General features: G+C 36.8%; 1 protein-coding gene across 5 annotated transcripts in view; it reads right to left on the bottom strand.

Annotated features, from left to right (window-relative positions):
* The window catches only part of LIN54 (lin-54 DREAM MuvB core complex component), a 68,800-nt gene that overhangs the window by 36,897 nt on the left and 7,636 nt on the right, over positions 1-24,267 (bottom strand). For 2 of the 5 annotated variants that reach the window (XM_042984266.1, XM_007074742.3), the window contains exons 2-4: positions 17,657-18,372; positions 13,173-13,296; positions 6,316-6,458 (exon numbers count right to left, since the gene is read on the bottom strand). In XM_042984266.1, coding sequence (XP_042840200.1) covers positions 6,316-6,458; positions 13,173-13,296; positions 17,657-18,340 — 951 coding nt within the window. In that variant the 5' untranslated portion in view covers positions 18,341-18,372. The remainder of the gene's footprint in view (positions 1-6,315; positions 6,459-13,172; positions 13,297-17,656; positions 18,373-24,267) is intronic. The other 3 variants (XM_042984269.1, XM_007074745.3, XM_042984268.1) reach the window with 2 other exon arrangements.

Genomic DNA, 24,267 nt, shown 5'->3' with positions numbered 1-24,267 from the left:
GCAGGATCAGTGGCCTAATGGCTGAAGGAGGAAAAAATGGCCATCGTTTAAGAGATCTGCTAGGAAAGCAGTCTTGTAGGGGAGAGCTGGGTATCTGTTAGAACAAGATAAAAAGAACATTCAGCGAAGAGACTGAAGATTTAGGGGATTATTTTGATATGAACTCCAGAGAGGGCACAATGGAAGTAGTTCAAGAGTTGGGGATAAGTGAGAACAAGGACAGAAGATACTGACAACCTTAAGGAGATTAGATGTGGGAGATAAAAGGTGATGTAGGAGTCTGGGCCTTTGGATGGTACCCAATGTAAATAGGGATAAATAATGAGAGAAGTCCTGGCTATTCAAGGCAGATGGTGGTAAGATTGTTGAGTGTTGGCAGGTAGGGAAAGGTGGATACTTGGGAGTTTCCTTTTGACCACTTTTGACCAATGGGGGCAAAGCTTTACTTTTCAGTCTTTTTCTTAATTGACTTTTTTGGTATTTAAAATTATAGCCCAAGAGCATTCTTGAAGTCATCTCTCTTTCCAGTATTTTTATTTTTGGTTTTTGGTGGTTTTTTTTTTTTGGTTTCTCCTACTACCTCTTATCATTCCTTCTCTTTCATTGACTCCTTTTCTTTTAATAACCCTTAATATTTCTGTGGTTCAGTCCTGCTTTCTTCTATCTGTACACACAACCTCATGCTCCCTGGTTGATTTCATCTATATGCATAGTTTTAGTCACTGGCTATACTCAGCTTCCTAAAGGACATTTTACTTTAGATATCAATGAGTACTTCAATGACAAACATCTGCAAGAACTAAACAACATCTCTTTGCCCAAACCAATTATTCTCTCTATATTTCCTTTCTAGTTTAAGAGGATAATGGAATTTTTTCTATTATCTCAAAATTTGGGTGAAGTGAGGTCAAGGCTAAGAACTACAAATGATAAATCCTCACACTCTAAAAAGGAAGACAAAGGCATCCATGGCAGACTTACTGAGAGATAGCATCACTATCATCCATCTCCTGCCTGTTGAAAATGAAACCAAACAGACTTCAAGCTGTATTATAAAGCTGTAATCAAGACAGTATGGTACCAGCACAAGAAGAGACACTCAGATGAATGGAACAGAACAGAGAACCCAGAAATGGACCCACAAACGTATGGCCAACTAATCCTTGACAGAGCAGGAAAGAATATCCAACGGAATAAAGACTGTCTCTTCAAACGGTGCTGGGAAAGCTGGACCTTTCAGCTGGACCAACTATGGGAAAGCTGCATAGTGACATGCAGAAAAATGAACCTGGACCTCTTTCTTATACCATACACAAAAATAAACTCAAAATGGATGAAAGACCTAAATGTAAGGCAGGAAGCCATCAAAATCCTCTAGGAGAAAGCAAGCAAATACCTCTTTGACCTTGGCCTCAGCTACTTCTTATTCAACACATCTCCAGAGGCAAGGGAAACAAAAGCAAAAAAGAACCCCTGGGACCTCATCAAAACAAAAAGCTTCTGCACAGTGAAGGAAATAATCAGCAAAACTAAAAGGCAACCGACAGAATGGGAGAAGGTATTTGCAAATGACATATCAGATAAAGGGTTAGTATCCAAAATCTGCAAAGAACTTACCACACTCAACACCCAAAAAACAAATAATCCAGTGAAGAAATGGGCCAAAGACATGAATAGACACTTCTCCAAAGCAGACATCCAGATGGCCAACCGACACATGAAAAAATGCTCAACATCACTCATCATCAGAGAAATACAAATCAGGGGCACCTGGGTGGCTCAGTCGGTTAAGCGTCCGACTTCGGCTTAGGTCATGATCTCAGGGTCTGTGAGTTCGAGCGCCGCGTCAGGCTCTGTGCTGACAGCTCGAAGCCTGAAGCCTGTTTCGGATTCTGTGTCTCCCTCTCTCTCTCTGACCCTTCCCCATTCATGATCTGTCTCTCTCTGTCTCAAAAATAAATAAACGTTAAAAAAAAAAAAAAGAAATACAAATCAAAACCACAATGAGATACCACCTTACACCTGTCAGAATGGCTAACATTAACAACTCAGGCAACAACAGATGTTGGCGAGGATGCAGACAAAGAGGATCTCTTTTGCATTGCTGGTGGGAATGCAAACTGGTGCAGCCACTCTGGAAAACAGTATGGAGGTTCCTCACAAAACTAAAAAATAGAACTACCCTACAAGCTAGCAATTGCACTAGTAGGTATCCAAGGGATACAGGTATGCTGTTTCGAAGGGGCACATGCACCCCAATGTTTATAGCAGCACTATCAACAATAGCTGAAGTATGGAAAGAACCCAAATGTCCATCGATGGATGAATGGATAAAAAAGATGCGGTATATATATATATATATACAATGGAGTACTACTCGGCAATCAAAAAGAATAAAATCTTGCCATTTGCAACTACATGGATGGAACTGGAGGGTATTATGCTAAGTGAAATTAGTCAGCAAAAGACAAATATCATATGACTTCGCTTATATCAGAACTTTAAGATACAAAACAGATGAACAGAAGGGAAGGGAAGCAAAAATAATATAAAAACAGCGAAGGGGACAAAACAGAAGAGACTCTTAAATATGGAGAACAAAGAGAGGGTTACTGTGGGAGGGGGGTGGGCTAAATGGGTAAGGGGCATTAAGGAATCTACTCTTGAAATCACTGTTGCACCTATATGCTAACTAACTTGGATGTAAATTTAAAAAAATAAATAAATAAATGAAATTGAAAAAACAAAAAGAAAAGAAGAGGAAATGAAACCAAACAGATTAGAAATAGAAGTAGGGGCACCTGGGTGGCTCAGTTGGTTAAGCATCCAACTTCAGCTCAGGTCATTATCTCACAGCTCATGAGTTCGAGCCCTGTGTCAAGCTCTGTGCTGGCACTTGGAGCCTAGAGCCTGCTTCAAATTCTGTGTCTCCCTCTCTCTCTCTGCCCCTCCACCGTCTGCACTCAGTCTCTCTCTCTCTCTCTCTCAAAAATTAAAAAAAAAAAAAAAAAAAAGAAGTGAATTTATAAACGTAGAGAAGACTATACCTCCATAAGAACAAAGGCAGGGGTTCTCCAAAAAAACCTCTGGGATGGACTAAGTAATAACTAGAAGAAGGAAAAACCTGACATCTCAATTTTGGCTAGCAACACACTATAATAAACTTTTTGGTAGTGATAAGAATGCTTATCTTGGTCTAGCCACCAGAAATGGATGCAGGAAGAGATTTCTTGGGAGAACCTGACACAAACCTGCAGGAGTTTAGGACATATGTGAGCACAGAAACTGGTCCCAGCCTAGAGAATTCTGAATGCAAGAGGCTAGATGGAACTGTCAAAATTGTAGAGCAAGGAAAAGGAGGACAGTAGTTAGTCAAGCTGTACTTCTACCAGTGGGTTTTTCAATAGGTTTCCCATTAGCCAAACAGATGCTGCAGAAGGGCTAAAGCGTCTTAATGGGCCAAAGACACGTGCCTCTGCTACACTGTGCTACACGTGCCTGGTACACTGCAGTACCAGGTCGTAGGGCAGACTACAGGAGGTAAGAGACAGCCAGGAGAAAGCTGCCAAAGATAGCCTGAGTGTGTACCACACTCTCAACAAAGAAGTGGGCAATGGGGACATATCCATGGGGATCTTCAAAAACTTTCCTAAATGCACAACTGTAAATGTCCACACTTGGACACCTGCTACACTGGCAGCTACATTACAACAGTCCCGGTCACAGAAGTCTTTGTCCTTTCTCTTCTAATCTTCCTTCCAATCAGAAGCCAAAAGCAAAAACGAGGAGGAGGTAGAAAAGTGAAGGAAACAGAGCACACTCCCCTTCTTGACTATATGGTCCCTGAGTCATGATTGGGTCTGAGTTCAGGGGAGAAGCTTTCAAACTAGATTTAAGTTTTTGACTAGACTTTTCATACTTGTGAATTTAATCACCAAAATAAGGCTTGTTCTTATAGTTAAAAATAACCTCTTTTCAAGATGTAGGGAAGGAAGATCCAAGATGGCATAGCTAAAGTCAAGGATGAGAGAAAAATAAAGCTAGTTCCTATCTGTATGCAAATCAGATATAGCCCATATACCAGACTTAAGAGTCCACAGTGCCACCATCTACTCTGTTAATAAAGTCAGGAACCTAGGAGTCATCCTAGATTCTCCCCCTCCCTAAGACCCTGACATCCAGTATTATGTCTTAAACCTCTTCTAACACATCTCTTCTTCCCAAGCCCCTTAGCTACTAGTCTAGCTCAAACCTAAAGTACTAGAATAATCTAACTTAGTGATTTTCTACCCTGGCCCATACTTATGAATCTTAAAATATTAAAACTAAATTCAAACTAATACCTCGGCTCCATTTATGGGGATCCTCATTTATGGAGTCAGGTAGGACCCAGCCGTAAGTTTTTTCAAGGGGTCTCCAGGGTGTTTCAAATGTTCATACATGGTTGAGAATCACTAACCTAACTGGTCTCTCTTCCAGACTGTCTTTCATAGTGCCACAAGAATCATCTTTTTAAAAATGCAAATCTTAGAGCATCTGGCTGGTTCAGTTGGTTCAGTGTCTGACTCTTGATCATCTCAATCACGGGATTGAGCCCTGAGTCAGGCTCTGTGCTAAGCATGGAGCCTGCTTGAGATTCTTTCTCTTTCTCTCCCTCTGCCCCTCTCCCTCACTTGTGTGCTGCTCTCTCTCTCCCTCTCTAAAAAAAATTTTTAAAAAAACCATGCAAATCTCATATTAACCTTGAGTAGTGGTTTTCAATCTAGGGTACCCACTAGAATCACTTAGAGAGCTTTTAAAAATCCTGATACCAGGCCAAACTCTAGACCAATTAAAACAGTCTCTAGGAATACAAACCAGGTATTCCCAGGTGATCCCAATATACAGACAAGGAAACCACTGCTCTAGAAGCAATGGGAAGCCACAGAAAGTCTTTTAGAACAATAAAATGCAAACTCCCCTGCAGATAATAAAACCTTCTCTCTAACCTTAGTACCCTCACCACTCACACTACCAGAGCAATATAGTTCCCTCAAAGGGCCACACTTTTCCTTCTGTGTAAAGTATTACCTCAATCGAGAAATTACCTCAAAGCCAGTATTACCTCCACTGCTCACCCACAGCTAAGACCCAAACCACCTTTAAGGTTAAGATCTTTCAAGAACAGCCTTTGTATACAGTGTCCGCAACACACAGCTGAGCTCATCAACCCACCTGTAACTGTCATGATTCTGTAGGGCAATTCTTAATGTTTATGTCTAACTTCCCTGTGGAACTGCTTGAAGTGAAAAACGTGTCTTTATTCATGCTTTTATCCCCAGTGCCTATCACTAGGCATAGCACATAGTAAGCACTCAAATATCTACTGAATTCATTCCATTTAAGTAAATAATTATTTTCTATTATCACGCAGGTAGAATCCCATTATTAATAAAGTGAAAGAGACATCATATTTATATATTATATTCAAGTCTCATTATAACAGAAACCAACAGCTATACTTTTAAAAAATGTGAAACAAATATTTAATGTTTGTTCTATTTATGAATAGTAGTAAATAATGAAAAAGGCCATAAAAAAGGCAGTAAGTTTCCAGAATCACAAAGGTGACATCTCACAGAATAATGATGGTTAGCTTTACACCTGAAATGTCCTTAAAATATACCTTTTCAAAATGTTATGCTGGTATAATGACATCTGCGTGTTTTAGGAAGTGAACTAAGAGTAAAATGACAAGTACTTAGCTACCTTAAAATAAAAACAGATCATGAAAAGCTTTCAAATGCTTTGAATGAACTATACTTAAATCTAAAAACTCTGAGAATCTGGTGACCAGCATTTGATGGCAATTTCTAGTACTCTGGGTAATCTGTTACCCAGCAAAAACTCAGGTCTCCACAAAACCCAGGACAGTTTAAGCAGAAAACAGAGTATTTTATCAAAATAACAATAAAGTTACATTCAACATTTTATATTCATATAGTCACTACATATGTGACTTCCCAAAGATAATAATTTTGCACAAATATTAACTTGAGAACTATACACATTATGTACCTCATTCAAAAGATTTTTGTTGTACCCGCATTGATATGGGCCATGGAAATTATCTTAGCATGCAAAAAGATTACTAAGTTACTATGTGTTTAGAATAAGTTCTTTTTTCTTGATTACTAAATTAATCTAGTATTCGATGAAAGCCTATTACTTGTTTGGGAATATGTTAAAATTGAAGTATCTAAAGTGACTAGTAAGAACATAAAGGCATTAACCACAACACTTGAGCATTTGTGGCTAATTTTTTTTTTTTTTTACCTTATTTGGCGATTTCAAAGGTGAGATGGCTATTTTATTTGGTGTCTGTGTTGTAGAATTTAAAGTTGATCCAATAACACCACTTTCAGATATTGTTATGGTCTTTGATGGAGTCCCGGGAGTAGACTGTGAAAGAACCCTACCTGCAAATGAGAGGCAGCACATCAGTTTGACTTTTTTCAATAATGATATAAAATGTATGTGATGATGATCTACACCCACAAAGACTGTAGTCTGTATGTTCACTATTTCATATGTATCCAGGTAGGAACTTAAACACTCAAGTGAGGCCCTAATGAACTAAGGTGAAACTAGTCAGAAGGAAACAAAACAATGCTTCTTAGTAACACTTAGTATCTTAATACCACTTTATGTAAAGTCCATGAAAACACTTCTCACTGTTCTCATCAATCCTGTTATGTTATATTTATCAGAAAATAGGCTCAGGACAACTGTGCAACATGCCCTGTGTAACACAGTTCCTGAAAGTCAGGCCTTGAATCCAAGTCTCAAAACTTAATCTCTGTACTATACTACAGCTGTTTTACTCTGAACTTAAATCATTCAGGATACAATTTCAACCCACATCTATAAAACAGACATTGGACTAACCTGAAGACTATCTGATTTAATACTATCTGATTTTAGACTGCCAAAAGGAAAACAAAAAGTTCTTCTCGGACAGATTCCAACAGGAATACAGGGAACCCTTCTGGACACTACCCTTCAGGAAAAACACAGAAAACTGTAGGGTGTCTGGATGGGTTAGGAAATTGGGAATCATCTCACAATGAACTGAAATACTAGGAATTTTTATCCTAGTCAAGAAAGGAATACAAAGACATGACACATCTCCAAATTCTTGAAAGACTGTGTGGCAGTCATTAGTGCTAGTCACCAAGTATTCTGGTTCTCTCCCATTCTGGGCACATGGTAGAACTGTATACTCCCTGCACCCCCCGCCCCCACCCCATTCCTGGTGATTAGGTTAGGGTCACATGACAAGTTCTAACTGATGAACTATGAGTAGAGGTGTTGCATTTCTGGGCCAGAACATTTCTGCCAATGCAAGACCTTCCAAAGCTCTACTTTTCCTCTGCCACATCTGAGATGTCGGTTCCTCTGTCAGCTTGAGTCCTTGTGAGACTGTAAGAAGAGCCCCCTTTCTAATCCACAATGGATATGTGATCTTATCAAGTATGAATAAAAAGTGAAAAAAATTTTTTTAAACTTCTGAGATTTAGAGATTTTTATTATGGCAGGAAAGCCAAGATTATCCCGACTCATCTCTAGGCTGTCAAGTTGAAGGATTAGAGCCACTCTCTATCACATCAGATGCATAGCACCAAATGCACAGAAACAGAAGTTTCAGTTCAGCACTAGGAAAGAACTTCTAACAAAAATTTCCACTTGAAAAGACTGTTTCACCACAAGTGAGTTTTTAGTCACTGAAGGCATTCCAAGCAGACGCTGTATAATCAAATTCACTGGCTGAAAAGGGAATTCAAGCACCCAAAGAAGAGAAAAGGTAGATAACCTACATTATCTCTAAAATTCCTTCTTAGATGCTATGATTTAATTTACAAATATATCTGGAGATGAAAGAGAGAGGGAGAGAGGGGAAAGAAAGAAAAAAGAAAGGACTTTCTCTTTAGACAAAAATAAAAAACTAGCACTTAAGAGCTTCCGGATTATTTTTTTCTGACACAGTATACAGTTTCTTTTTTAAAATCAAGTTGATCTGACATTTATGAATGTTTAAAATATTTTCAATTTATTTGTAGTACACACTTACATTTAATTTCATTGAAATAGTCATTAACAAATTACAGTTGAGAATTGATTTTTTTTAACCTGAATAACATAACTAAGTCAATTCTATATAAACTAAATGAATCTGCATCAAATATTTTTAGACCACCCTAAAGTGCTAAACCTGCCTGAAGTAAAATGATTGCCTGTTCTAGTTTCTAAAACTAGTTATCTGTGGGATAAACCTAAAGCCCAAAAAGTGATTATATTAAGAAAATAAATTATTGGAGCACCTGGGTGGCTCAGTCGGTCAAGCATCTGACTCGGTTTCGGCTCAGGTCACGATCTCGTGGTTCATGGGATGAATTCCCACATCCGGCTCTGCACTAACAGTGAAGAGCCTGCTTGAGATTCTCTCTCTCTGCTCTTCCCCCAACCCCCCTCAAAATAAACAAACATTAAAAAAAAAAAAGAAAAGAAATGACCAATAAAGACACAGTTTTATAAAATGCTCATCACTTATGGTTATTACTATAACTTCTTATTTGTTTGGCATTACATAAATTCAGAAAAAAGTGTCAGAGAAAGTTAATGCAGAAAATCCTCAATTCCTGAAAATAGCTGATCCAGAAAAGGCCACTTAAAGTGAATTCATTTAAGACAGGGACAAAAATTTCACTACAAATAAGAAAACTAAGAGTAAATCTTTCAGTTTTCTTTTCTTTTTCCTTTTTTTTTTTTTGCTTATATTTAACAAAACTCGAGTTTATAATTAAAACTACAGTAACTCTTAGGATGAACTGTTAAGTCTAGGGGAAAGAGGATTCTTCTGAAAATTAGTGTGACAGCACAATGACAGATGCAGTTTGAATGGGCACAACTTGATCATACTGAAGGTCATCTCTGCCAAGCCAAAATATTTCAGGATTTCATCAATTTTCCCAAGAACCCTCTATACTTGTTAAAATTCAAGTTACTCTTAAAAAAATTTTTTTTTGAGAGAGAGCATGAGTGAGTGAGGGCAGACTGAGAGGGAGAGAGAGAATCCCACGAGGTGCAGAGAGAGAGGGAGGGAGACACAGTGTGGAGCCCGGGGCGGGGGGGGGGGGGGGGGGGGGGGGGGGCGGGGGGGCGGGGGGGGGCGGTGTTGAGCTCACGAACCATGAGATCATGACCTGAGCCAAAGTCGGATTCTTAACTGAGCCACCCAGGCGCCCCTCAAGTTATTCTTTTTGAGGGGCTTGCTTGTTTTTCATCCAGATAGCATCCCTCCTGATTATCTAATCTCCAAATCCCTATTTATCCTTAGCTCCACAGACAGATTCAACAAGTATGCAAATTCTACAACCTCCCCTTGAAATCAATTTGCAAGGTATTTACACTCCACTGTCAGGTGTTCTCCAAGAATCAAGAAACATACTCCAAAAGATAGGGGATGGGGGACAGGCAGGGAGCTGGCTTATCTAAGCAAGGGCTAATTCTTAAGAGATTAATTTATTAGTGAATATTTTCACATTGATAACACTTGCTCCACTGTAGAAACCTTGTACCTCGGGAGCTCTGATAACAAGGACCTCTGTATCTCATTAAACTGTCTCCAAAGCCTTCTGAAGTGTGTGGAATCAATATTTTATAGAAGACGAATCGATAATTATTTACCCAAGATCACAGACAAAATCTATACAAGAGCTGTGACTAAAACCCAAGTTTCCCAATAGCTCCTTCCACACCACCACATTGCTTCCATGATATACATTTCATTCAAAATACATATTCACTGAACCACATCTATGTGCCAGAAACTGTGCCAAGTCTGGAAAGAGAGATAAACAAGCTAAAAGAACTATCGTTAATGTGGCACATACGCACAATGGAATATTATTCAGCCTAAAAAAAAATTCTTACATGCTACAACACAGATGAACTAGGAGGACATTGTGCTGAGTGAAATAAGCCAATTACGAAAGGACACATACTGTGTGATTCCACTTATATGAGATATGTAGAGTAGTCAAATTGATAAGAGACAAAAGTTTCTGTTAGGAGTTGGGAGGGAGGGAAGAATGGGGAGTTATTGTTTAATAATGTAGAGATTCTGTTTTGCAAAATGAAAGAAGTTCTGAAGATGGATGGTGGTGACGGTGGTACAGCAGTGTAAATATACTTAATGCCACTGAATAGTCCACTTAAAAATGATTAAAATGTTATGTATGTTATGCCACAATTTATGTATGTATTTTTATCATAATTTTTTAAATATAAATTAATTTTTAAGAGAGTTTTGTTTTGTTGAGAGGGTAAGAGACAGAGAGAGGCTCAAGCAACTGAGCCTCCCCAGTGCTCCAATATAAATTAATTTGTAAAAATTACATGACAAACAAAACAAAGCCAAAAAATTACCACTAAGAAAAATTATAAATGTAGTAGGGGAAACAGACAAGGAAACCAAGTATTATAACACAGTGTGACTAATGGAAATATTAAAAACCAGTATGAAATGTAATAGAAGTCTAATTAAAGTTAAGAATTTGGTAGGTATAATTAAGTTCTAAGGGAATACATAGGAGATGATCAGGGGAAGAGTATGGCAAACAAAGGCATCGTAAGTAAAAAGGAATGCCAAGATCCTAAATCCCAAGAGAACATGGTCTATTTGGTAATTTCTTAAAATAAGTTAAATTAGGTGAAAATGAAAAAGGTATGTATTTGATCATAAATGCCTTTAATGTTAAAAAAGCACTGGCATCTAAATTCAAATCTGACAGACTGAAGCCAAGAAACTGATAAGAAATGAATATGGCCAAGAAAATCTGAAGCAAGGGTGTGACAAGATCAGATCTGCATTTTTTAAAAAATCACTTACACACAAACTTAAGTTTATCTTGACTGTAAGACAGAAAAAGATTTCCATCTTCAATGAGAAGCCCAAAAGTCGTTAAAAAACAATCTAAATGTACTTTGAAAAGTCAATAGCTACAATATAAAGATTACAGAACCTCCTTGTGATAAGAGAATTCAACAGGAGAGGTACTTCAGTGTTTTAAAATTTAGTTCCTAAGAATTTAAAAGGCTATATAATGGAACTAGTTGACAGTGGAAATTCTCTCTCCAAACTGAACTTAATGCCAATGATTCTAATGAAATTTAATAGAAGTCTATCTATGCCTTTTGGTAGGGCCAAGAAGTCTGCCCATAATTAAAAGGTGAAACTATGATTAATGTGCAAACACATTATATAAATGACCCAAAGACCCAGCAATGATATCATTATAGTCAAATGTCAAAGGTGAAATCTTGGCATTGACCAAATGTTCACTCAGGCACATGTACAAACACCACAACTGTTTAGCGTATAATTTTCCCACACAATTAAAAAATGTAAGGGATTCTCTCAAGCTCAGAAATAGTAAAAAACACTGCACTGAGAAATTCCTCTTGGTTAACCCCCTCCACCAAAAACTCCCAAAAACTTCCCAGGGGAATGTTGGGGTCCCTTTTTCATCGATACATCCAAAGCCTTCCTTACTTTCAGCCAACTGAAGCCCACTTCTGGAACCAGATCCAAATCCAAATGCTTTCCAATCTTCCCTCTGGGGCCATACTTGTCCCCATGACAGCCCTCAAGACAGCAGCCTCCTATAACATCACAAATCTCTGCTGAGGGCCAAAAGAGAAAAATACATTCGCCCAACAATACTGCCCTCAAACTACAATCTTTCCATGCCTCCTCTCACTTGCTAAAACGAGAAGCCTCCCTAAACACAATGCAAAGTTTCAGGAAAATGACAGATCACTGCCACTGACTTCAGAGTTGCCTGTTGTTACACTGTCTATAAATTTATCAAAAATGGTAGACAGTGGTTTTCATATATATCCTCTCCCACCTACCCCTCACGGTTAGTTAACATTTAAAGTACCTTCCTCAAGAATACACATTCTAGGAATGGGTAATTAGCATTTGAAAGTATCTAGTCAAAGTTTACCATCCAGAGGTACTTCCATAAGCCCTTAAAACACAATGGAAATTAGAAATGAGCTCGTAAGTGGTGAAAACGGTCATGTTAGTACAGCTCTGAATTAAAGACCAGTCACCATGGCTGTATGTCTCTAGAAAGATCACACTGCTTGCCAGGCAGAGTAAGAAGAGTGCTGGACTTAAGCCATTATAGAAGGAGAAAAGGAAAGGAATATCAATGGTGTTGCAAGGAAGTGATAATTATGGGTCTTGGACTCCATATTGACTAAGGAAGAATCTGAGGACAGGAAGTGAGTGATTCTTGAGAAAGAATGATTAACAGATCAGAGATCTCAAAGTCAAAGAACTGCCAGATTGGGAATACAATGGCAGATAAACTAATAAAGAAAACAAAATACTCAAAGTCAAGATTTGAGGTGTTACAGTAATTGGTGATGACAAATCATTAAAGTATATAATAAAGAGCATTCGGCCACACTGAAGAATTTGCTGGTAAATATAGCTAAAATTTTGTTATCACATAAGTAATTACTACCATTGTGACCATTTTCTGTTCATAGAAAACTGCATATAAAGCATTTTGAAACCAAAAACAAACAGAAACCACGAAATAGTATACTCTCACGTGTATTAATCTAAATCTATTAAACTTAGCTACGTGTGCTCTAGAGACAAACTGCCTGGGTTCCAATCCCAGTTTGGCCATTTACTGGCTGAGTGCCTCCATTTCTACACTGATAAAACCGGGCTGTTATTAGTACCTACCTTCCAGGATTGCCCAAGGACTATATAAGTGACTACATGTAAAGGGCTAAGAATAGTGTGAGGCATGTGGTAAACACTAGATGAATGTTAGCTAGTATTACTGAAGTTTAAGACTTTGCTACTTTCATGGTAAAATTCTACCAAAAACTAAGGAGACTAAAGTAATGGACTGATTTTGAGATAAGGCATTTGCTCAGAGCACACATTTAAATAAGTGTAAGAAATAACATTTCTTATTAACTAGTTTGGTTTATAATAATAACTCTACTTGTTGCACTAAAACATTTCAAGATGGCAGAACAGCCTTTCTTAAACCTAAAAGGAAGGTGAATATATAGCTTAATAAACTATAAAGAAATATAACCTGCAATGACTGGTGGTGATACTTGAGTTGTCTGTCCTGTAACTGCTTTACTATTAATTGGTTTTGCAAAGATCAGCTTCGTGATTACTGGACCAGAGGTTGGTGTTCGAGGCTTCTTAGCAATCTGAAATATATAAATAACTATGAAGGCCATTTGTTTCTGTAAAACACCTATTCAGTCAAAATTAAACAGAAGATTGATATACAGAAGTACATATGAAACCGGCTCATTTAACAGAATATATCTAAGTATTAATGTTAAAAACATCTAAAATGCAGCCATTCATCAAAATACTAATATGATCCCATTCTTAAGCCAATATATAGCAATACCTTTGCATTTTATTGTAAATCCTTACTTTAGTCTGTAGGATAATATGCATATGATGAAAACCAAAAGAGTATTTAAAAATAATTTTAATGTTTAATAATGCTTACTTAATAATAAACAATAATAAAACATGACAGCAATATTCTTTCTCAAAATAACAAATTATTCAGTAATAAAAAGATAGAGTCAGTTAAGAAAGCATAGTGCAAATGATGAAGCCACCTGTAAATGCAATTACATTGGCCCCTGGAAGCAAAATATGAACACACATTAAAGACAGGCTTATGATTAGATCCTCAGCTTTAGATCTATATATTAGGGTAGATAAATAAACAACTGAGTAAGTTAATATCCTAGGATACAAAGATACAAGTTTGGCAAAACAGACTATTCTGAAGACAAAGCCTCTAGAAATACCATTTGCTAAAATACTGTTTATTAGACTATCAATTCTTTGAAGGTAGGGTCTATATTTATTCATTCCTGATCTTAAGTTATATTGGCATACTGTTCACCTGAACTAAAATTCTCAAGTCAAAGAGGGTAGAGTTATCAATGTTTTAATATTGAAATTATCAATGTATGCAAAGATATAGCTTCTTCTAAAAGTTAAAAGCAGAAATTTAGTTATGATAGGGGAGACATTAAATATTTTGTCAGATATGAAAACTAAGGCCCTGAAATTGCTATTATTGGAAATAAAGACTTAAAATGAATAAACACGAGGGGCACCTGGGTGGCTCAGTCGGTTAAGCGTCCGACTTTGGCTCAGGGCATGATCTCACGGTCCGTGAGTTCGAAACCCGCGTCAGGCTCTGTACTGACAGCTCAGAGCCTGGAGCCTGTTTCGGATTCTGTGTCTCCCTCTCTCTCTGACCCTCCCCCGTTCATGCTGTGTGTCTCTCTCTGTCTCAAAAATAAATAAAAACATTACAAAAAAATTTTAAATGAATAAACACGACCAATTTGAATAACATAAGCATACCAGAAGCTGCAATGGATCACAGACCTAGAAAAATATCAGCGTTGTGCTCAAATTATAAACTAAATAATACATTACCTTATACTTAGAATATATTACTTTCTTACAATCAACATGTTACTGACAAAAAAAATATAAATGAAATATAAATCATTTTTTAAAAAAACAAAACAAGGAGATCCATTACTGTATAAAAAAATACCCGGCTTGGGGGCGCCTGGATGGCTCAATTGGTTAAGCATCTGACTTTGGCTCAGGTCATGATCTCACAGTTCATGAGTTCAAGCCCTGCATCAGGCTCTGTGCTGACAGCTCAGCTAGGAGCATGGAGCCTGCTTCGGATTGTGTGTGTCTCCCTCTGCCCCTCCCCTGCTCACATTCTGTCTCTCTCTCTCTCAAAAATAAATAAACATTAAAAATTAAAAAAAAAAAATAACCAGCTTGCAAAACTGATATATCCAAATAAATGTATAACCATTGATGCAATTTGGGAGACATAAAGGGGATATATTTCCCAAATGTATTTACAGGCCTAAATTCTAAAATAAGTCAGAATATGTCATCTATTGACTTATTAATAATCTCTAAAGATAAAAGTATTGATGTTCTTAGAAACCCATGTCTTATAATAAACATTCTTTTAGGAGCTTAGAGTATTTCTCCATTTTTAACTGATTTTCACAATCATATGACTATATGAATACTTACCAATCAGGAAAAAATGTAAACAATACAACCAAAGGCACATTAATTATTCAAATGAATAATTCCAATTTGCCCCTGTGGCTACATTTCTTTAGTGGCTCATTGTTGAAAATAACAGTTTATAGTTCCTTCAAGGAACTATAATAATTTGTATTATAAATTCTAAACTACTCTAGAACAAAATTATTAAGTAAAACAAAACATAAAGTATCACTTTTAATAAATTTATCTAATCAACAAAGACAAAAATGAATCAAAAAAGGAAATTTACAAATATAGCCCACTATATAATCAAATAATACGTGCAGGTAATAATTGGCATTGTATTATATAGATTCAGCAACTAATAAGGAGCTATATTGCTCCAAACTGTTAGTTATTAATTACTCTTACACACTACGCACAAGAAACATGGGAATGTGTTTATATATCTGTAATTAAGTGAACTATACCTCTTTGTTACTGCCTCTGGCCTCAACTGTCACCTCTTTCCTTCATTTTTCAAGATGGGTCTCCTTCTTCCACCCTTACCTGCTGTCCATACCCTAACAGTTTCAATACTCTGATTAAACTTAAGACAACGCTGAGGATTGTCTAGGAAAAAAACCAGAGAATCATATACACCGTGTAATACTAAATCACATATTCTGGTGCCTAAAGAGGAAACATAGATGTGTAGCTTCTTATTTATTTATTTTTTTTTCTAGGCTTTAGAGCTTTGTAGCTTTTTACTTTTGAATTGGAAAGATCTGATTTGCCTAAAAATAACTGGACAAGTGGAACAATATTCTAATTGGGGTTTCTTCTGTTTTTGTTATTTTTTTAAAATAGAAGTTCTTTTTTTAATAAACAGAATCAGGTTTTATAAAATTAACAATAAATGCTTTCACTGTAAGTACTTAGGGGACTGTAGTAGAAACCTTGTAGATACAAGTAAACTGGTCATGAAACAGCATGCATACATTGCTCTAATAAATGAAAAAAAAATGACATTCTGATTTTCATTATCAGTTTATTGTGAATGTGGTTATGATCCACATCTCCAAAGCCAGATAAACTCTGGTAAACTAATAAAAACAAGTTTCAAAACTGATTTTAAAAAGACAAGATACTTGACAACACGATGCTTGATGGTATTAGTATATCTCATTCAAGAGATTCTCATCAAAAGAAGTAAAAGGAAGTCAGAGATAAGTGACAGATGATAATGAACAAGAAAGAAAAGGGCACTAAATATTTAATAGTGGCAGGAGGAACATGGGCAAATTACAAGGTTTGAGAAATCATACAAAGTGCTTAAATAAAAAACCCAAGAAAAATAAGCTTCTAGTTATTTTGCCAACATAATAACCAAAACATTATTTCTAATATCAGCAGAGTGTGGATAGTTCCTTAAATCTTCCTACTGCTTTATATACCTGCATGAGTTCTCTAACTCACACCTCCTTTTTTCTGGAAGAGAACCTTTCAAACAGGGAATGCATTTGTGTTTCCTGATATTAAGTGGATCATTTTATTTTAAGAGCAGTGGTGACCTCAAAAGGCCTATTTGAGCATAAAAAACTGGGAACCATTGAATGTATGCTCTGTTAACCTTCTATCTTAGGATCCTGTTCATACTAACAATAGGAACCATTTTGAAGGATCCTTGAAGTTTTGAGAACTACATCAGTACTATCTTTTACTATGTATTCCATCATGATCAAATAGCCATCTTCCAGCTAAAGCAAAAAACTCAGAGAAGTAACCGATCCAAAGTTCCACAGGTGATAGGGTAGCACAGAGGTCACTCAAATCCAGCTGGTCCAATTCTAAAGCCAATATGTTACCTTCCATCATGTGACACTGCCTCTTCCACACTGCAAACACGAGTGATGGCAATGGACAGTAAACTGCAAAGAGGCGGCACACGCTGGCTAGTATGTACTATTGCTGGCTCCAAGGGTTTCTCAGAGCAGCAAGTTTTCCTAGACTTTGGCCATCTGTTAACTGAAAAAAATTATGTCTGAATGATTTTTTGACAGCCTAGCAGCAACTCTGGTATCTTTATACCAGCAGAGCATACTTGCAATCAAACTACTACTGAGAATAAAATGCATTTAAAAATGAGGAAAAAGCTATAAATACACTAAATTAGAAATTTAACAAAAATTAAGTTTGTTCTAAGTCACATTTAAAAATGAGGAAAAAGCTATAGATACACTAAATTAGAAATTTAACAAAAATTAAGTTTGCTCTAAGTCCTCTAGCAAACATTTTCAAAGCATTAGACATATCAAATTTTACAAAAAAAAAGAAACCCACAAAATTACTAAAAGCAACATTCAAAAGAATTCAATAACAACTATGCATTTAATTACCCTACAAACACAACTAAGAATCAATTTAATTTTTAACATGCATTTGAATTAATAAGCCCCCTTCTTTTTTTTTTTTTTTTTTTTTTTTTTTTTTTTTTTTTTTTACCTGTACTGTTTTTAACTGTTGGGTCTGTAACACAGAGGGCTGAGTTGTTGTATTAATCAGTTGACTTCCTGGGGTCAATGCTGAGACACCAATGACAGGTTTCACCTCTGGCCTCCCTCCAATGGTAACTACTTTAATTTGCTGCGGTGGTAACTTAGCATCTCCTGACTGGGCCTGAGTTGTAACTTTCTGAGCCTGGGGTAGTTGGCTATGGGGTAGTGCTAAAACAATTGGTGAACCAGACTTGCCCAAAGTTGTTAAAATTAACTTCTGTCCATCTGGTTTAAGGGTCTGATTGCCAAGTTTAAGATCTGATGTCTGTGATACTTTGTTTAAAATAATCTGATTGGCTGATATAGTCACAGGAGTCTGAGCACCAAGTTTTTGAAGGCCACTTGGAAAAGCTGGTTTCACTGTGGTATTAGAATCTGCTTTAGTAATTGTGGTATTCACTGCAACTTGGTTAGTGTGGTTACTGTACACTGTGATTGGTTCCGTGGAAATGGGCGTGGCTGTAGAGTCACCAGTAGAATTTATGTTGACAATTTCTTCCAGTTCTGTCTCCATGGGAATTGGGGATGAAACAATAACAGCCTCAATACTATCATCATCCACTAAAGTTATACCAGTGTCCATTATCTCCTCTGGAAGCAAACTATTCACCTCAGCTGGCACCACCTCCATGATCGTTCTCCAGCTAGAAAGTTGATCAGGTGCTGCAATAAAGTTGAAAATGAATAAATTACTAATTTTCAAAACAGATTTAAGAAAAAAAATTATTTAAAAAAATGCAAGTGACAAAATCATTATTTATTACTGATGTATAATTGAGCGACAAACTTGAAACTACTGACAAACTTGAAAACTGCTGATTCACACAAAGAAAGACTTAAATGTAAACAAATATTGGAAAATATCTTCAAATCTCTAGGGAGCTAGGTCCTAAAATGAGGGTAGTTTGCCATCTATAAAAATCCATTAAATACTCAAAATAATGTTAAAGGAGTTCCAGAGTAATCCATCTCAGCAAGTGCAGATGAAATGACTTATTTGGCTCAAGTCTGATCAGTTAACTTCATACCAAAAACAACTTTATTTGGAAAAAAGATTCTCAAATCCTCCTTGGCCATTTAAAATGTCAAAAAAGAAAGCATTTAAAAGGCGTAAAAACCAGTCTCATTACAAAAAAAGTGGTAATAATAATAAAGCAGATTACGAACAAATCAGAACTATGATGCTTTCATTTATTACTTTTAATGTTTTTTAATGTTTATTTTTGAGAGACAGATGCGCGCAGAAGGGCAGAGAGAAAAGGGACAGAGATCCAAAGCGGGCTCTGCGCTGACAGCAGTGAGCCCGTCAGCCCGATGTGGGGCTTGAACTCATGAACCATGAGATAATGACCTGAACTAAAGTCGGACACTCAACCGAGTCACCCAGGCACCCCAGAATTGTGATGCTTTTAGCCAAAGGTTATGTAGAACTTCCAATAAAGAAGTCAGTACCCTTATCTAAACATTACATCATGATCATGACTGACTAAATAGTAATGTTGCTTGCCCATACAACATTAAAGATCCACAGAAACCTAATCAGCATTTTTTCTCCCATTTTTTAAAATACAAAAATGCAATACCCATTCTGAGATTAACAGACATGAGCAACAAATTATAATTATTAGCACTGACAGATACTAATAGGGCCAAAATTAATCATTATTGAGTGTTTGCCAATGATAGCACAATTTATCCTCACAACCATTCTGAGACAGTATCATTACCACTCCCATATTACAGATGAAGAAACTTAGATTATAAAATCCGTCCCAGGTCACATAACTAGTAAATGATAGAGCCCAGACTCAAACTCAGGATATGTTTTATGATACCAAAGTTCATAATTTTAATCACAAAATTACATTGCCTTAAACTTTTACCACTGGTATTTTTTAAATGAAGAAAAAAACAAGTCTACTCCTTTACAGTCAATCCCCTACCCCAAACATCCCATCCTACACAACCACTACTCTATCTCTATAGATTAGTTTTGACTTTTGCCCATTCTAGGATTTCACATAAATGGAATCATACATTATGTATTTGTGACATAAAGGAACCATGCAGTACGACTGAAATTTATCTTCATTCCTTCACTTACCACAAGTTCTGTTCCTTTTTATTGTTGAGTAATATTCTATCATATGAATCTACCACAATTTGTTTATCCATTCACCTGTGAATGGACATCTGTAGTGTTTCCAGTTTGGGATTCTTATAAATAACACTGCTAGTTTGTTATGGATATATATTTTCATATTTTTTGAATAAAGACAAAGAAGTAGACTTGCTGGGTCATAAGGTAAATTTATTTTTAACTTTCCATGAAACTGCCAAACTATTTCCCAACTTGGCTGTACCACTGTATACACCCACCAGCAATGTGCAAGAGTTCCAGCGGCTCCACATCCTCACTAACAACTGGTATTATCAGTCTTTTTAATTTTAGCCATTCTAATGGGTGTGAAGTGATATCTCATTGTGGTTTTCGCTTGCAATGCCCAAATGACTAATAACAATGAGCATCTTTTTATATATGCAGTGTATTGTACATCTTCTTTTGAAAAGTGTCTGTTAAAATCTTTTGCCTTTAAAAAAATATACTGGCTTTTTTTGTCTTCTTATTGAGTTGGATAAGCTCTTTATATATACTATAAAATCATCAGTCACAATAACCTGTAGCTCAAAGGAATGACTAGCATTTTGAGACTTCAAAGTACTAACATTTCTCTACATGCAGCTCTTTCTGATCAGGAGAATCCCCTCAGATATTTATGGGAACTTAAAGTAGACATGTAAAAACATCGACACCAATTATGTCTTTAGCAATGGGAGTCACAATAGTACATAACAACAAAGGGCCCAACCCATCATGTCACATTAGCTTCCCTTACCTACTGCAAACGGTGCCCAAGGCCCATCAGTTGCATCTGCACATTCTATTCCCCACAGAATAAGGCAGGATGACGACTTGGGTGACAGTATCCACCAGAGCCATGAAGTTTTGACTCCCTGCTCTGAATCTCCACCAGTATATTTAGACATGTGGGTATGGCCTTTGGTCCCCGCTTAAGGACAGGGAGATCTTTGCCCAACCTCTATTCATCCCTCTCCTTGAAGCACCTGAAGTCAAGGTGTAGGAGGAGGGAGAAGTCAAGTCACAGAAGGAGATATGGGTTGGCAATGAATTTACTTTCAGTTTCAAGTACCCACAGTTCCAACTCAACTAAACAAACTTCTAATTCACCCAAAATTCTATATCCTCTGACACCAATATCTCAGCTTTCGGGATCCTTAACTCAGTGACTACAGTCACACTGCCTTTCAGCTGGGGCTATGGAGTTGAGTGTACAACAATCAAAGCACCATTTGGGCTCTCCGTTCAGACCCTAACTATCCATTAAGAGACAGAACACTGGAATACTTATTCCCCCTGCCCCTGCCACCCTTGCCCACCACTTGGGTGACAGCATTCACTACTAGATGCCAGAATCTTTTCATATCCCCTAACCTAGTCGACATGGCTCTCATCCTTCCTCTTTCATAAAGCTATGTCTCTGCCAGCACTCCACTTTCATGGCCCAAACTGCCAAGAGCTGTGAGCAATCTGAGATTTCAGACCCTCTTTGTAAGCTAACTAAGTTTCCTGTTACCATTTCACAGATACTGGCAGACCACACAGTAGTCCTAGGTAGAGACACAGGACTTATGACAGTATAGTAGGAACATGAGAGAATCATGTTTGTATCACAACTGAGAACCCTGAGCTCAGAGAACCTGATTCATTTGTAATGGGCTGAAGCACACCTGCCCTTTTGTCCACAAGAAGATATTATCTTTATTATACTGCACAAAAAGCAAATCTGCCCTTGGCTACAGCACGAGTCACTATTTCTATCATTCAAGGCTGTTTGCTATACAAACATCCTAGAAATGATCATTTAAAAGGGCAGTTGCTGCCTCAGTTGCAGAGGTGCAGGAATGCAAAGAGCAATGGAAAACTGTCTCCCAACAGTATATCTCTCTACTTACTTATCTTAGTAATGTTTTATATTTCAAATGTACATGTCTTGCACATAAATTCATCCCTAAGCATTTCATGTTATTTGATGGATTGCAATTGGTTTTTCCATTTTCCAATTGTTGCTAGTATATACAACGATTTTTTTTTCATATTGTTCATGTAGCCTACAACCCAGGTAAACTCACTTATTAACTTTAGTTTTTTGATGTAGATTCTTTAGGATTTTCTACAAACACAATCCATGCTGTTTGAGAATAATGTCTGTATTTCTTCCTTTCCAGTCAGTGTGTCTTTTATTTCATTTCCTTGCCTTACTACACTGAGTAGGACCGCCAGTAAAATGTTTAATAAAAGTGGTAAGAGCAGACATCTTTGCCTTATTACCAATCTCATTTGTTAGATGTGGGTTTTTCACAAATTCCCTTTATCAGGTTCAGGAAGCATATTTATATTCCAGTTTGTGGAGTTTGGTTGGTTTCTTTTTTTTCCCCAATCATAAATGGATATTTCTGTCATATGCTTTTTCTGCAAATATTGAGATAATCACACAGCTTTTCTCTTTTAGCCTTGAATTATATTGACTTTTTTATTATTAAGCCAATTTTGCATTCCCGAAATAAGCCCTATCCCTAGTCATGGTGTATTATACTTTGTATATATCCCTGAATTCTATTTCCTAATATTTTGTCTGCATTCATGAGGGACACTGGTATGTAGTTCTTTTTCTTAGAGTGGCTGTCAGGGATAATGCTAGCCTAATAAAATGTGTTGGGGCATATTCTTTCCTCTTCAATTTTCAGGAAAAGTCAGCATAGAATTGTTACCATTTCTTCCTGAAGTGTTTGTTAGAACTCAACAGTGAGTCCATCTAGACATAAATCTTTCTTGTTTTTTAAGTATAAATTCAATTTCTTTGGTAGATATAGGGTTATTCAGGTTACTCAGTGACCTTTGCTATTTGGTAGTTTGTGTCCTTCAAGGAATTTATTTCCTCTAGGTTGTCAAATTTGTTAGCATTAAATTATACATAATATTCTTTCATCTTAATGTCTGTAGAAATGTCAACTCTTCATTCCTCATTTTGGTAATTTCTGTGTTTTTTTCTTTCTTTCTTTTTTTCCTTCATTAGTCTGGCTGAAGATGTATCAATTTTATTGATCTTTTCAAAGAACCATTTTGGCTTCACTGACTTTCTCAATTCTTTGTCCATTTATTATTTAATTGACTGTTACCTTTATCTCCTTCCTTCTACTTGCTTTATGTTTAATTTGTTCTTTTAGAAGCTTAAGATGGAAGCAAAGATCAGGGTTCAGTAAACTATAGTCCACAGACCAAATCAGGCCCATTGTCTGTTTACTGCTCTCCAGCTAAGAATGGTTTTTATATTTTTAAATAGCTGGGGGGAAAAGTATATATAAATTATATAAAACAGATTTACATGGCCTCCAAAGCCTAAATTATTTCCTATCTGGCTCTTCCCAGAAAAAAGTATGTCTAAAATTCTTAGTTTCACAGATTAAACCTTTCTTCTTTCCTAAATTAACACTTAATATTAAAAATTTGCCCCAAACCTCTAGCTGCATTCAGTATGTTTTTATTATTATTAACTTCAAATATTTTCTAATATTCCTTGAGATTTTATCTTTGAACCACGGAAAAATAAAGACATGCTATTTAACTCCCAAATATTTGAGGATTTTCTATCTTATTACTGATTTCTAATTTACTATTTATTGCCAAAGAATGTGATACTCTTTCCATTATTTCAAACTAGAGACTTATTTTATGGCTCAGTATATGGTCTATCTTAGTGAACACTGCATGTGCACCTGAAAAGAACATGTATTCTACAGTTGCTGAGGGCAGTGTTCTACAAATGTCAATTCTATCAAGTTGGTTGATAGTGTTGTTCATATCTTCTATTTTGTCACTTTTTCTTCTGCTATCAATTAGTGAGAAAGACTGTTAAAATCCCTAGATATGATTGTGGATTTTTCTTTTTCTCCTTGTCTGTGCATCTTTGCTTCATATATTTTGAAGCTTGCTATTCAGAATGTCTTTTTATTTGTCCTGTTAAAAAAGACTAGGAATGACAGGATTAGAGTCTCCCTTGAACTAGGAGTAAAGTTCAAACTTCTAACAAGAAAAGGTCTGCTTGGGGCGCCTGGGTGGCGCAGTCAGTTAAGCCTCCGACTTCAGCCAGGTCACGATCTCGCGGTCTGTGAGTTCGAGCCCCGCGTCGGGCTCTGGGCCGATGGCTCGGAGCCTGGAGCCTGTTTCCGATTCTGTGTCTCCCTCTCTCTCTGCCCCTCCCCCGTTCATGCTCTGTCTCTCTCTGTCCCAAAAATAAATAAAAAAAAAAAAAAAACGTTGAAAGAAAAGGTCTGCTTGACTTGGCCAGTCTCTATGCAGTACAGGGCCTTGCAGAATTCTGGAGCCAGCACACCTCAAAGCCACTGAGCAGACTATGATAAATGCTTTATAGTTAGACATCTATATCTGTTTCAATCAGGGTCACATGCAAGGCATGG

This window comes from Panthera tigris, chromosome B1 (genome assembly GCF_018350195.1).
Source record: "Panthera tigris isolate Pti1 chromosome B1, P.tigris_Pti1_mat1.1, whole genome shotgun sequence".
In the NCBI taxonomy this organism is placed as follows: Eukaryota; Metazoa; Chordata; class Mammalia; order Carnivora; family Felidae; genus Panthera; species Panthera tigris.
Note: the sequence above shows the minus strand (reverse complement) of the source record. Positions and strands in the feature narration are given on the sequence as shown.